At 42.7% G+C, this 16,133-nt stretch overlaps 1 protein-coding gene across 1 annotated transcript in view; it reads right to left on the reverse strand.

Annotated features, from left to right (window-relative positions):
- Positions 1–2,318: 2,318 nt before the first annotated feature.
- Positions 2,319–16,133, reverse strand: part of UNC119B (unc-119 lipid binding chaperone B) — a 41,206-nt gene continuing 27,391 nt past the window's right edge. Inside the window, exon 5 of the mRNA XM_085636313.1 lies at positions 2,319–6,409. Coding sequence (XP_085492439.1) covers positions 6,297–6,409 — 113 coding nt within the window. The 3' untranslated portion in view covers positions 2,319–6,296. The remainder of the gene's footprint in view (positions 6,410–16,133) is intronic.

Raw genomic sequence — 16,133 nt, forward strand, 5'->3', positions numbered from 1 at the left:
CACATATGACGACATGAACTCGGTATAAAATGTATGTCTTTTTCACCGCCTTTGCTGCGTGGTAAACCAAGGCAACATTTTAGCTCTGCGGCATAGTCGGTGCTCTGCACTTTTATTCTCCTGTCTGAAAATGTCTACAAGGTCTCCACAAGGATACATCTCCACTTGAATTCTTATGCAGATCGAAATATTAAACCTAAGCATATGCATAAGGCAGCAAGAATAGGTTCGAAAAAGACTGTTTAGGTAGGTCCTGTCGCAGTGATTAAAAGCAGTCTCGCCAGTAATGCATTAAACAGATCAGCCTACCAGTTGCCCCTTGCAACACAACACATCTGTTTAAGTGATGTATAAACCATATACCTGTTTTCATAGCTTAAAAAGTCAAGATTATACATCTAACTACAGTAGAAAATGTTCATGGTGAAGGCTTAAGCGAATTAAAGATTCACTGCTGACAGATGCTGTGACCTGTGGGTGACGAGTGAAATCCTTAAATGGGCAAGGGTAGAATAAACACTTATTACATTAATTTGTAATTAGTGTTATATACAGGCCTAAGAAAAGACAAACAGTAGTATGAAGCATTATATAAAACCAAGTTAATATTAAATGCAGGTTGGATGTATTTGAGCAATAACTACAAATCTCTTCACTGCCCAGTTCTTACTGTGGAGGCTATAGATAATGCCAAATGTCATAATTGAGGAGTGTGGTCGTGAAGATATGGGTCAGTCAGGTCCTGTGCTGCTAGTCACACTGCATGTGTGACTCTAGGTGTTGCAAGCAGGAGCAACGTGTGTGCTCAGAGTGTCCCTGGAGCAGTGTTGCTCCATAAAAGAAGCTGAATCCAGACCTTTTCAGGCAGCAGAAGCCAAGTTTGAAAAACTTCTCAAAGTGTTTGTGTGTTGTCGAGCATTCCTAAATATGCAAGTGGGCTGGCCGACTCTTTTGTATTTGGTGGCAATTCCAGGAATTTTGCTGCATCCATGGTAGGAGTAAGTCCATACTGGGAGAAACCTGGCCACAGCATATTTGTAGGAATTCTTATCATTTTTGTGAAAGATGTGCAGTACAATACAATATCTGACCTCTTGTTTTTTTAAACATTTCTTAGTGGGCGAATGCTCTTGCATCAACCTTGATAACTGAGCTCACTCCCTCGCTCATTAATATTCAGGTCCACTATTGCGCCCCCACCACTTTTGAAGATCACTGGCATAGCAGCTTTACCATGGTTTACATTGGCTGACTTGTGTGGTCCCTCCTCTGGAGCATAGCAGCTTTACCATGTTTTACATTGGCTGACTTGTGTTTGTCCCTCCTCTGGAGCATAGCAGCTTTACCATGTTTTACATTGGCAGACTTGCGTTTGTCCCTCCTCTCAAGCATAGCAGTTTTACTATTGTCTACATTGTCTGACTTGTTTGTCCCTTCCCTGGAGCATAGCAGCTTTACCACAGTTTACAATGGCTGACTTGTAGCCTTCCACTGTTCACTTTTAGAAAAGTTATTTTTGGTTAAGCATTTACACATGCATGTTCCCAACACTCCCTTGTTGCTTTGCCCGCTTCCAAATACCTAGCCCTCCACTTTGTTTTGCTATCTCCCCAGTGTGCTCCTTGCTGTCTCGCTCTAGTGTGCCTCTCCCCCCTCACTAACCCTGTGCTCTTTATTCTCTCCATGGTGTGTGCTACTCCTTCTTCCACAGGTGTTGTTATCACACTTATGTGCTGCTTTCTACCCTCCTCCCCAACACACTTCTCCATTGCGCCCCACCCTTGCAATCCTTCATTTTAGCTTACATTTCTTTTTTTTTTTAAAAAGAAACTTTATGTACCAATCAGAGTGCCACCCGGGATCACCAAATAAAAATAAAAAAAATAAAAAAGGTAGCCATGCCTTTCTGTAGGCATGTGCATGCATTATGGCACCTTTTTCCTTCATTTCGTTTGCCGACTCTGCAAAGCATGGATGCTGCACAGCATTGGCAGACTTCATTGACAAAGCCAATAGGTCCAAAAGGCAAGACCTATTGGCTTTGCCAATGCTTGATATTTAATTCTCCCTAATAGCACACTTCTTGTCGAAATCCTCAAAGCCTTCTCCTACCTACAAAATGAAAAGGGCCACAGATCATCTCATCTAGCCAAAGAATTGAAAAAACATATCTATGCTCTTACCATTATCACATGCAGCCGCAGTAGCTAGTTAGGTCAACACACACGGAATGAGAAATTACTATTACCCAGCATTTCTGATCCAGATGACGACCCTAAGAAAAGTCTTCCCATTGAATGAACACGCAAACGCATATCACCTCTGTGAAAATTATTTTTATTTCTTTTGTTTGTGACAAAATAACCATTTATACAAATATGTCCCCTAGTTTACTTTCAACAAGGAAAGCCAAAGGTTACAAGACAGACAGAAATCCAACTTTTAATAGCTAAGCAGGGAAATAGTTTTCCAAACTTTTTCACAGAAAGATGGGAGTAAATTAAGCATTTACAAATAAAAACACATTATGACAAGTTAGCAATGTCCATGAACGAAACCTACTGTATCTAATATTTCAGTACCTACAAAAATATATATACATTTAAATATGGACACTTCGGCCCTGGAGCTAAGGAAGAACTCGGCACAAGTATACAACAGTTTGTATTGGTGTTTCAGGTGGTAAAAAAAAACTACCATTTTCAAAAGACAAGTAATGCTGACCAATTAAGACATTATGCGAGGAATGTGTGATTTTTCCCGACATCAGAGTAGACAATACGAAAACAGCCGACAAATAAAAGTGCAAGGTCTACTCTGCAAGCCACCACCGAGCAGACTACGACTGGAAGGAGTGCCAATGAAATTAACTACAAAACAGCAAATATGTTGCGGTTTATTTTTCTGTACACTTCTCTCTACATATGGAACAAAACTGTTGGATTCCACAACTGAATACCAAATAAATAAAACCCATCCTGAAAACATTTAGTGGCCTAAATTTGTCAAAGTCTTGTTTACACACCAACATTGCTCCAGGGCCTTGTGCTACAGAAACGAATGGTCCAAGTGTAAAGGAAGACTTGGCTGATTGGTCCTTTCCCAAAATAAGCAGGCAACATGTTGAGGGGGGCTATGAAAACACCCTCTCAATGTAATTTTTCAATGCCAACTTTCCTCACTGTGATTGTGGATTTGGGCTGCTGTAGTCTTCATCTCAGATCAACTCGGCAATAAGAAACTAGATACAAAATGCAACAGAAAAATAGTAAACTTAATGTGCATGTTCAAAACGCAAAACTGAGGGGACTGTGTTGGTAGAGGGAATTGAGATGGTGCACCAGCAACACGAAGTAGAGCACCAAAGCAATGCTACAAAGAAAATGCATAAAAATAACAGGGTCTGAGATGGTGTGGGTGCATAAAATCGGTGCACACCATTGTAGGGCAACATCCCTTTTTAAATATATTCAAATGCAGAAAATAGAGTGTCAGAGGAAGGAAAAAAAGGAAAGATGGGCTAGCAGATTTTCAAAACAGACGCTGAACATTATTGCACCATGTGCCAAGGTGCAACAAGAAAATGAATGATGTATTTAATTTTGAAAGTTTACAGGGCTACAAAGTTAGCCTACGCATTACTGTGCATTCATGTTTATTTTTATGTAGTAACTCATCGAAAATTAATGTGTTTGCTCAACATATTCCATATTGTTTGAGGTTTCCTGATGTTGCAGGCAAATACTTCCATCAGAATAGCTTTCAGAAACTCGGAGTGGGTCGCTGGAATCAGAGTAAGTTCAGTGAGTGATACGAAATACATTGCACACAAAGATCCTTCTTCGAGTAGTGCAAAAGTGCAGTGCTCCTGGAAACAGTTTATGAATCTATCAGACCAGTTGTACGCCTTGTGTACAATGAAAAAAACTGCTGCACACATCATGCCCATAAAAGCACATTTATGACAGTCCTATAAATTTGCCAGGTAGTTTCAATTTTCCACTTTTTTTTTTTAAAACAAAATTTTACATTTGAATCCCATATAAATTAGGATGGCTGGCACATTTGTTAGCTTGCTTGTTAGCATGTCAAATCCTGCTGCTACAGATCATCAAGCAGCTCAGTGAATTCTGAACTGGCAAATTATCAGATGTTCCAAGACATCCTTTAACACATTAGAACTTAAGATAGAGATAGGGCAATGAGGAAGCACTTCAAAACAGGTTTTAAAACAGCTGGAACAGATATCGAAGCAGAGAGCAACCATGTCACACTCCAGGGAGTCATATTCTTGTCACTGAACCTGGAATTTTATTAGCTCCTCCGTACAGTTTCTGTACAATTTTTAAGTTGGTTCTCAGCCTCCTAGGGTCTCATTGGTAACTTTAAACAGTGGAAAATTGCACTCAAAAGAGAAAAATGAAGTACAAATCTAGAGACTATAGTGCTCTTAATGGCCATGCTGACTTGAGTACAAGTGCTTGGAGTTAGAAATTATGTTTTATTTTGGTTCCGTGCTATACAAACCTTGCATTGGCCATGCTAAAAAAGTCTGGGCATAAAGAACACCAAACAAGAGGTGAAGTTGCTCTTATACACCTCTCAAGGGGATGTGGGTACACTTCTGGAGCAAGCTGCAGTCGCTTACACTGACGCTAGAGGTATCTGATGTAACTCGCTGCTACAGTATAGTATGCCCTGCAGGAAATCAGTGACTGCCAATGGCACTGCTTTCTACGGCTTACCAGGCGATGTTAGTGACAACCCATCAGTACTGCTGAAACTATAGCTGCAGTAGTAGCCAGCCCTTAAGCTAGCCATGGCACACAAGGTGTAACCTGGGAGTATCCAAGCCAAAGCTAACTACAGTAGTTTGAAGCAATGGGAAAATGATTCAAGGACAGAGGACCACTCAAATTTCAATGCATTACTCTGTCGTTCTTCCATAGGACAAACTGGAATCTACCCTTCCAATCAAGACAGGACAACTATCGCTATCTGGAGACAAACACACTCCACTCGCCAAAGTCTTTAACCACTCTTTCCACCTGTAAATAAGGTTTGTTATGCATATTGCTTTCTCACAAGTCTACTCCTCTTATAGACTAGACTCAACTTGCCGTTCTCTTCAGAAAAGGGTGAATAACCATTGTGCTCTATCAATCTGAAACTCTTGGGGATAGAGATCTGGCAAACAGCACAGCATGAGCCCATTATCTTTAGTGAACCACAGACTCTGCTACCAACTTAAATTCCCTTGGATCCCCGAAAAAAACTGTTGCATCTCGACAATCAACTTGGACAGTTAGAAGCAAAACTGACATGTAACGTCACTCCATGGCTGCAACAGGACCAACTCAATGTGCAGCATGTGTTTTTGTGTGGGTTCTGACATGTTAAGAATTATGGCCGGAAATCTTCTATGGCCTTCTTGCTTAACGTTCACCACCTTGAAAGGCTGAAACCAACAAATGGTCATCCCTAAAAGGAGAAGGGTGCTACAAGTTTCTCTGCACAGGCTGGCCTAAGGTGCACCCTCACCTGTGCAAAGTCATGCCCACCATGTTACTGGCTTCTTCAGGTAGTGACAAACTATATCCGTGAACACGAGCTGGTCTTGACCAGGAGGCAGAAACGGTCATTAGAATGGTGTACACACCACAGGCACTTCACGGGCACACAATGAAAATAATCTTCCAGAAAATGGACATGAATAGGCTTTACCAAACTCTTTACCAGTGAGGCATACTGAGACAGGAAGGAGAGTCGGGCAAAACTGTGCATTAAGTAAACTGATCAGCATGAAGAAGGCATAAGAACTTCTCACTGCCATATGTTCACCCGCCAAACTCCACCCTTAATATTGCATTGGCTACTTGAGTCTGCTGATTGCCGATAGTGATGAGCTGGCCAATCTTAGACCCCTTTCCAAGGAGCAGCTGGCCAGCTTTGTCTATGTAACAGAAACAGTAGGAATGAAAAAGATACAAAAAAAAATACTATAGAGTCAATAAATAAAGCTTCTTCCCTTGTAACTAGGCAAACAGCAATACAAAATGCTACCCTGCTGTTCTGCAGCGCTACCTTTACAGAGGTAACCTGGCCATGTGTATTGCAATGCTGGAAGCGGGGAGGTTGGGGACGGGAGGAGCAGCATTAGCAGTACCACTTGGGGAGTCCAAGCTCCAAGATTCCAGTTTCGGGTATTCAAAGCCGCATGGGAGCCTTCTTCCCTTCTTATATTTGGAATTGTTAGCTGCAGAAGAAGAGACCTGCATGGGAGGAAGAACTCAGTTTCACTGTCCCCCGTTGTAGGCATAGTCTGCTTTGTTGTGCATGATCAGCTTGTTGTCCACAAAGTAAAAGCTATCGGAACGAGTCTCGTAGGGGTTCTCGACCATCAGGCGAACTGCAGGACAAACAAAGAAATCAGTTAACTGGAGTGGACGGACCGTCTGAAAAGAAGGCAACTATGCAACAGGAGATGATCATGGAAGGACAATACCACTGATGCATTTCAGAACCATAGCAGCATTTATTTGGGAAAAAAAACGTGTAAAACGCAAGTGATGCGTAAAAAATTAAAAGCATAAAAGATTTTGGCAAATAACCTCAAGGAATTTACAATGGTATTCATATGTAACTGGCAAACAGCTAAAGCACACATCACAACACAGGATTTCAGTGTTTTGGTGGAAAGAAGTGTCAGCACTACTAAAATGGTGACAAAAGGAACTGAACCCAAAATCGATTTCCAGAATTCATCATGTGTCTGCAGAGACGTAGCTCGACAACCATAATCTAAAGAAATCACGCACTTAGTACTTCAACAGCTCCCTGAATTGGCTGTTCCTCAATGACTGCCCTGGAAATGCCCCAGTGTACAGCAGATTGGGTGTCATATATTGTAAGAAACCTGTTACTCAAATTTCATTGCCATCTAAACATGCCATATTGACTTTACATAGAAGCAGAGACTGGCGTATTGGCATCATGCCTAATGTATGGTTTACAATACATTTAATGGCCTGCCCTATATAAAACGGAAGCAAAGTACATATAGGGGTCAGCCCTATTAATTCTGCATCACTTGGGCTAAATATAACTAGAACAGAAAAAATTAGTCAAGCGGGAACAGATTCATATAAATACATTTCCCAATAGAGTACCCTAATTAATCATTGCTGCTTTACCATAATTACAGCACATTTATTCAGAATATTATAATCAGGGTTTTAACCAAATGATTGTAAATCAATCCACTTTAGAGCGAGCCTATGGTTTAAGGCAGCAGTGGCCGATATTACAATACAGCCGCATGCGGTTCATGCAGCTGGAACCTTTTACCCAGACAGGCTACCATTTGTTGGGACCTTGTACTTGCTAGAGCAGCACACGTGCAGTGACCTGCTCTCAGTAGATAATCAGAAACAGAACCAGTGATTATTTTTCTCAGACGGACTGCTGGTGCAGTAGCACCTAGCCTTTCCTTTGTCCTCAAGAGGCGGAAACTTTTAAGGCCAAAACAGTTATACTGGAGGAGTCTTCTTTAATCTAATACAGGCAGATTAAAGTCTTTTGGCGCACATATTTTGGAACATGAGGGGGAACATTTTTCCCCATAGTTGCGCTACTTATAAACTATCTCCATTGGTGGATTTTGTGAGAATTTTATAACACAGCCAACTTTGATTAACTAATGGGAAGACAGTAGTGAAACAATAATTCTGTGATATATGTTTTATCGATGTTTAATTGTATGTATATGTAACTTTGGGTACTTTATGTGTATAATTGTGCTTGACAAGAAGTGGAATTTATACTATGTTATGTGGATGGAGTTGGTTGCGTTATATTCTATAATACACTGATTGTATTATATTCTAAATAAATGTGCTGTAATTATGCTAAAGCACCAATGATTAAGTAGGGTAATCTTTGTGGAAACGTATTTATATGAATCAAGCTATATAAACTGAAGAGCACAACTTGTGCAAAACATTACATCTGTACATTAAGGTCTACTAAGAGCGTCCCTGGCATTGCATGTTGCTGTACAAAAGGGTCAAATACTGATAATTTATATCTAGAGATCGAATTATGGCAGAACTAACCTTAAACACACAAAGGCTGAACTACCTGTTCAATTTTCGTCCGTCAATGAAAAAACATTGTGTTTTCACAAAGACTGCAGACCGTCCAAAACGCACAAGTCCAACTTTGTGCCTAATTTGCAAATGAAGTGGTGGTGCCTAAATTTCTGCTCAAAAGCACACGACCGGTGCAATGAAACATAGGCCAGTTGAATACCAAGCCTGATAGTCTTAAATCCACCTCATGTCTCTTTAATCCACTACCAGACACTCCCTGCCCTTTTATCTCATTCTTGCAGGGTCCTGCTTATCCCTTTGTGGCAGTTTCGTCACCTTTCTCTTCTTCCGTTTTACCAATGTGTGTGCTTTCCCCTCTCTGGCGCTCGGTAAATCTGATGCAGAAAAAGAAATGCCAGAGGCCCCCTCCGGCGCAAATTAAGCACTGGACAGACTATTCCTGAACCTCCCACGCTGAGCCCACATCACACCACACCCATGGGGAACTCCACTGGCTCCCGATACACAAGCCTGCACACTTTAAACCTCCCACAACACACCTCTCTACTTCACAAGAAGCTGAAGACGTGGCTTTTCAAGTAAGGCCCAGGGCTGGTCTCTCACCTGCTACAGTGCGCCAGGATACCATCAAGGGTAACTAGTGTGCCATTTAACACAACTGACTGCCATGAAGGAATCTGCTGCAATACAAGGAACCTCAGACAGCAGCAAAATGACTAGAAATGTAATTCATGCACGGATGGCAAGAATCAGCATGGGTATCTTCCAATTCAGAGTGAGATTTGAAAAAACTGTAACTGCCCAGTGGAAGCAATTAAGTGCCATAGGAACAAGGCACTGATTTGGAAAAAGATCACATAACTATAACCCAAAATACGGAGGTGCTATCCTCTAGATATTCCGTTTTCCAGATTGGTATGTGGATGGGGCAAACTCTAGCACAGAACTGTTGCAAGTCATGGATCCTGGGACCACATTTGCAAGAAATTCTACAGCAGAAGGAATCCCCCTTCTCCTCATCACCCCCCCCCCTCTGATTCAGGAAGGTCAGGGAATTGGTTCAAATTTTAAACTGCATTATGAATCCGAGAAAGCGCACCACAAACATGAACACTGCAATCTCCTCTCAGGACTCATTCAATAGGAGAATTACAAACAAGGTTAAGACATTCTGTATATGAACAGAAAGAATTGCGGGTGTTCTTGAGAAATCTGTCTGAAGCGGGGATTGAGATGGACATGACAGACCAGAATATCATTTATGCGAGATGACCACGTTTCATTTTTGGAGGTCTGCTTAAGGTTGAGAGTGGTATACTTAGTTTCGTAGTTACCCTGGTAGGTGGGATGGGTGCTGCTGACAGCTAGTATAACAGTTGCATATGTAGATTAAAGTTGCTTTCTAAAATTAACTTGCCATCGAACATGGAGTTCAGTTTCTGTTCCAAAATAACACAGAAAAGTTGACACACAGTCCTAATGTAAACAACCTTTTACATATCTGACTCCTACCCAGCAGCCAACTGTCTTATCAGTCATCTGCCATTGGTATTTATATTTCTTGGATATTTACCACATTCTTCCCATCGTTTAGGACATCTATCACTCCCTTACGATAATCCTACTTATGCAAATGTAGGATTTTCATTGACAGTTATAAATGTTGATTAATTCCCCCCCTTTCTCCGTGCTTGGACTCTTGGACCACAGAACACTTCATAACCATGTTTGTGAGGGTTTTCTTAAACCGGGTGCAAATGGCCGCAATGTTAGACAGCTCGGCAGCCTTTTCCCCTGAAATGATGTATTATAGTCTTGATGGTGCTTATTGGCGATTAGCAGTCTAAATTTCAGAAATATATTGCCTTTGTCGGGCCCCTAAAAGGTGGTGCAGATCATAGTGTTCTGGGTACGCTCACGAAGTTAAGACATTATTCCAAAATGTATCACCTCAATGAAAACTCCTAGAAAGCAGAACCAAGACTATAAGCAACCAATTTAATTTCACTGAGGCGATTCAGTCTCTTCTTATTAAGGGACAACATTTTTAGGTCGCACGTAAAGCATCTATAAACTTGCTCATATGGAGGAGATATTTGAAAATGAAAGATGAATTACCTAATGTGAGAAAACAAACTCCTCCAAATACATTCTTGGTCACTCATTCCAGCCTTCTAAACCTAAACCGAGATCTGTAATTTCTGAGCCAACCAGAACTAGTTATTCTCTCACTTGGTAACCACCCCTCCCTTTGAAATTGTGAACAACCTTTATCCAGAAGCCTAAAAATAAAGTACATTTTCAATAGAAAAAGCAAGGGAAATAACAACACATGGAAGATAACCCCACCAACAGTAACCTGTGTTATTGGGAGCCATGCAAAACCTTCCATATTCCACCCATCATTGCAACTAGTGATATCTTTATTGGGTTATGATTTGGGGTTTTTACTTATCCAGACTCTATTAGCGGTTGGTTGTCAATTCTGTCCCAACAATAAATCCTAGTCCTACGTTGAATTTGGATACAAACTAAATAAACTAATCGGAGTGGCCATGACAAGTGTAATATAAATTGCGAGAAACCCAATTCCAAGAATAGACTGCAGTTTATCTATTAATAGCTGTGCTTGTTGGACCTGGCCCTTTTAGCAGGATTATCCAGACTTTTTGCCATCCTCCTGTATTTTTGTCTGACCTCGTTTGTTTGCTTTAGGACTCTGGGAACGTTACCACTGCTATTCAGTGATCTTTGTAAAAACATGGTATGATTGGCTTGCAACCGTTTGTCATATTTTATTTACCTGTAAGTCCCTTGTACAGTGGTATTCCACATACCAAGTGCCTGTAAATTAAATGCTACTAGTGGGTTTGAAGCGCTGCTTACGCCACTCACAGAAGTCGCCTTTCAAGTCTAAGGCCTCTACCACTGCAGGGCTTGTGTGCGCAGTTTACTGCCACATTGACTTGGCATTTAAAGTTACTTGCCAGGTTTATAACTACCCTTTTACTACATATAGGTCACCTCCAAGGGAGGCCCTAGGTAGCCCTGTGGGCAGGGTGCTGTGTAGGGAATTCCCAGATATGCTTTTCTGTGGTAATTACTGATCTGAAAGGAGTGACGTTGCCATTTTTGGTATGTTTGGAATAGTGGTGATAAATCCTGCTTATTGGCGTAGGTGTATTTTTCATTACTATTGTAGGAATGCCACATTTAGAAAGTGGGCATTCCTATGTGCTTTTAACTCTTGCTTTGCCGCTGAACTCTAATCCACGTCTTAGGAAGCGTGGCAGCTTATAACGAAATCTTGTCCTTTTTTCCAGTAAAGCCTGAATCTCTTGCAGCAAGAAAGACAGGTACTCCTCTGAAAACCGCTTTGATGCGGGAAGGAGAGGTGGGCCAGGAAGGAACGGGGGGGGGGGGGGGGGCAGAATGGATCTTATGGATGCAATGGGTTGAAATCATAAAAATAAAAAAATAATCTGATCCAGACTCTGACAGTGGCTATGCGCTGCTAAGGAGGGCAGGAGAAGAGACTTGGCAGAACGAAGTACCTGGTGACTTGTATGGTGTCTGCCTGATCCCGGGCCACAAGAGGACTGAGGTGACATGCTGCAATGGTCGAAGGTTTGACAGTGTTTATACACCAGCTCTCTAGAGTAGCCTCGGAAATCTCAGGCAGCTGAGGATACGGTCAGGCAGAAGGGCAAAGGCACAAGGAATGCGCTGTGGACCATCTTTTTCTGAAGCTTTTAAGGACAAAAGAGGCGGATCCATCACAGCTAGAGGATCATATCCACACATGGCAGCGGAACACCACACTAGAGCCTACTGCACGCCTAAGCAGTCAGATGTTTCCAGGCCAACCATACTGACCTATTTAGCTGAATCCTGGCCGTCTTCAATAGTTTGAGCTAAAGAGGCCTGAATCTCTTCTGTAAGTGTCAGCAAAATCTCCCTGGCTATGTCAAAAACTGTGTGCATGCATATCAGTACCTCAAAAGCAGGCCGCATGAATGGACCTCAACGGAAGGATGGTGGAAGAGAATATCAGCTTCCCAAAAGCCTCAAACCTTTAAAACTCATTGCCTAGAGGGGTTGCATTAGGGCAGCCATTGGTGGGGGAAGCTTTGGTCAGCTAAACTGGCAGGACCTAAGTACTGTGTGACAAAGTCTGAGTTGCCCACCGCCTGTCTGTGGCACCTGGCTACCTGGCTACCTGCCTGTTCACTGATATCTAAGGGCAAGGCTTTGCTTGCCATAAAGGTGTCATTGAGGGATTCATTAAACGGAAGTAGGGGCTCAGACGAGGCTGGCCTAGGTCTGCGAAGCTTGTACTTGAAACCATTAGCTGAATTATGGACCTGCTAAACAGTTTTTGGGGGGTGGGCCCAGGGAACTGCATATGGTATATGGCCAGAAAATCCAAACATTCATTGGAGAAAAAAAAATACAAAAGGTTAAACTGAAGTTATAGGTGCTTTTCAGAACACCTTAACGGGTTACATTTTCAGTGCAGTCATGGTTACAAATTAAAATATAAAAAACATTAAAATGTGCATGTTATGGTTAGGACCACAATCTATAACTCACACGATGGCCAAGCAAACCATAACTCACAGACCAGATGCAATGCTTATTATCTTACGATATTCATACCAATAAACACTGAAGGGCAGCCAGGACAGTTGGAAGTGGGCTCGCCTCCACCAAAAGCAGAGATGCTTCCAGCAGGCCTGTAGAACCGGCACAGGAAAGTACTAATCCTAAAGGCCCAGGGACATCATCCAGTCCTTGGGGTGCATGACCAGCAGAATCTGAATAAAGGAGAACATTGAGTATTTTGAGAAGGAAGTCTAACCAACTGAGGTCTAAGATGCAACTGACTTGGGTAAACCCATTGGTCCAATGTGATGGAATGTCAATAAGGCACGCAATGCTGGATCCTGGACCACCAATGGTCTCAAGGGGAGGTTGGAGGACAAACTAAAGCGGTTAGGGAGCAGTGTCTGGTGAAGAGTATAAGGAGTGCTGCTGCTGTTGACCCAGACCTTTAGCACTTCCACTACACTTCTCTGCATGAAAAGTCTGCATGGGTGGATGCATCCTCTTTGAGCACAGTGTCTGGCGATATGCAAGACCCAGAGTATCTTCAGAGCGGTCTGTCTGTTTGCTGATGGAACTGGCGAGTAGGGAAAAGTAACCCAGAGAACAAACCAGAATTCTGCTGTCTTCAAATTTCTTGCCACAAAGCAGAGATCTATCAATCCGTATGGCAACCAAGATGGCCTGGAAGTCCCATGAGAAACCAGCTAAATACATCTAGACATGCCATCTATTGAGGACAATGGTGCAGACATCAAGGGCAAGCACCTGTAGTGCCCAATGCAAAAGATAAAACGTAATTTTCTGCATCCTTACTCTTACACTATTTGAATGAAGGTGTTGCACAGGTCCTTGGGCAATGTTGACAAGATCTTCTTACATGCCATGTCCCATGAGTAAGCGTAAGGGTCCAGAAGGCAAACTCCATTCAGGGAGCATTATGCCAAACTGGCAGAAGAAAACAAAACCTTTTGCTGTTAGTGCAAATTTGTTAGGATTCAGTCTCGAGTGGAAGAAAAATAACGTGGGGTTGTCTTTATTAATAGGTCCCTAAGAGTTTGGGCAAAACCATTTTGGATCACATGGAGGTGAACTGTGAAATAACAATTCGGGGCGAGGGGCAAGGATGCAATTTTGTTTTTTTAGGTAAGCTGCCAGGATTAAGTTGGCCAGGAAATAGTCAAAAGGCAACAAAGGCTCACAAGACAACAGCAGGTTTCAACATTTTCTGAAAGGATAGCCTTAGTCTCTTCTCTGGAAAGAGTTAGGTCCAGGACTTCTGCAACCATGCCGAACTAAAGAAAGCCCCAAGTGTGAAGGTAGGGTCAACTGTGGAGCAGTATCCAAGCTACTGGCAAGGTAAAGGTGTAATAATTTGAGGGAAAAATTATCAACCGTGTATTGTCTTACTCATGTTGGTCATGCTCAAGGCCTAACCTGACCCAAAATGACCTCCAACTTCCTAAGTATTGCTGCCAAGGGCCTGCAAGAGAGTATTCATGGGCCCGAGCCTTTGTCTTGATAACTTCGACAGAGGGGAGCCTCTGGTTGAATAGTGTTCCAGATCAGATAAAAACCACTTCCAGAATTGTAGTCTGTGCCAACAGAGGGCCAGGCAGTAAGCATGTAGCAGAATAGTGGAGACAGGACTAGCACAGTCGATGTGAGGGCTATCTTTTTTAGGGTTAGTCAGAACAAGGGAGGGGCCCACTGAAGGAAGCCAAGCTGATGAATCAGAAGGGTCAATGGTGGTGGTAGGTGCATCAAGGAGACCCAGAATAAACTTGGAAATCAACAGAATGGCCACCTTGAAGTCCACTACCTGCTGTGGATGGCCCAGGGAATTCTGGGTGTATTGGGAATAGGGAACCAAAGTAGGAGTCTGCTGATGCAACTGCACACTGTGTCCTTCCCCTGGACCAGGGCATCAAGGAGCTACAGGAGCACTTGCTGTTCTTCCTCAACTTGCCCTTGTCTTCCAATTTAGTCTTGGACTTTCTTGATTAGGGAAGCCTTGACCAAGGCCTACCCCACTAATTGCAACGTAAAGTTTAACCTCTTTCTCAGGTGACCTTCAGATGCATAAGAACACTTGCTTCACAACTTGGAGTCATGCTTGCTCCCCAGGCGCCACAAACAGATGCTCTGTAGGTCTATTACGGACACCGGGGCACCAGAGACGGAGATAGCACAAGCTGCGTCGTAGACTTCACAAAGAAGCAAATCCACTCTGCCTGTCCCCCAAGGGAGCCTACAATGCACCCCAAAACGTTATAGGTACCATTGACCCATAACAAGCCAGTGTATTAATTGACACACTGCGAAGAAGGGTAAGTGAATAACTTCCCCCTCGCACGTCACGCAAACGTGGCTTGCAACATTTTGGTCCTGAAGAAAGCCCTTCGACCCAAACGGGCACCGAAGGGGCTGAAACATGTCGACCGCTCATGTTTCCTAAACAAGTGCTATAAAATAGTAGCTCTTCTATCCACGCACCACCCTCGTTTTTACCCTTGCCCCATCCCGGACAGAATAAATTCAAACCAGAGGGATGGAGGTAATTTTAAATTAACTTCACGCTCACAATTATACTTTCTGATCACTACTGTGAATAACCAGTTGATCATCCTCCAGGTGGAGGCAAGCACGACTAAGACCCTATGATGATGCTGTTCACGTAACAAACTGAAGCGGACAACCAAGATATACCATTGGCTAGAATACCATCGGCTAGAATATCACATGAATGAGTTTTTTTTTTAGACAGTTAGAACTTCTGTTCTATGCGTTTAACTGCCAATGTAATAGACACCACGTACCTAGGCAAAACTTTATCGGACCATAACTCCCTTGAAGTTACACTACTATGGGGGGTGGGTAAGATCCCCACACCAATCCAGACCTGGACATTCCAACCTTCGCTTCTTGAAGATCCGGTGTTTAGCAGCTCCCTTTTTACAGCGATTATTAATTATTTTGTAGGAAATGCAGACACTGCTAGTACACGTCAAGTGGAATGGGAAGCATTTAAAACTGTGATACGGGGGGGTAGCAATTAGCACACAAGTGGGGGCCCGTTCTTCACTAGTCAAAGAGCTTGCGGAAGTTGCAAATAGCTTGGGCTACCTGGAACAAGCAGCAGTCACGAGTGACATAAATAGGGACAAACTGCAGGAGGCACATACAAGACATGCAGAATTATAGACTATTGCCTATACACACAAAAGCAGCATGCAGAAGCAGACCGAGCGGGTTCGCTCCTTGATAGGATTATTAAAGATACACCGCTGATGGCTCCCATTACTGAAATTACCTCTCAAGAGGGGACCGCTGCCCGCACTCTGAGATAAATACTGCTTTTAAAAATTACTATGAGACATTGTATGCAGCAACGGTAGAGCCTTCTGAAGCAGACTA

Source organism: Triturus cristatus, chromosome 11 (genome assembly GCF_964204655.1).
Source record: "Triturus cristatus chromosome 11, aTriCri1.1, whole genome shotgun sequence".
Lineage (NCBI taxonomy): Eukaryota > Metazoa > Chordata > Amphibia > Caudata > Salamandridae > Triturus > Triturus cristatus.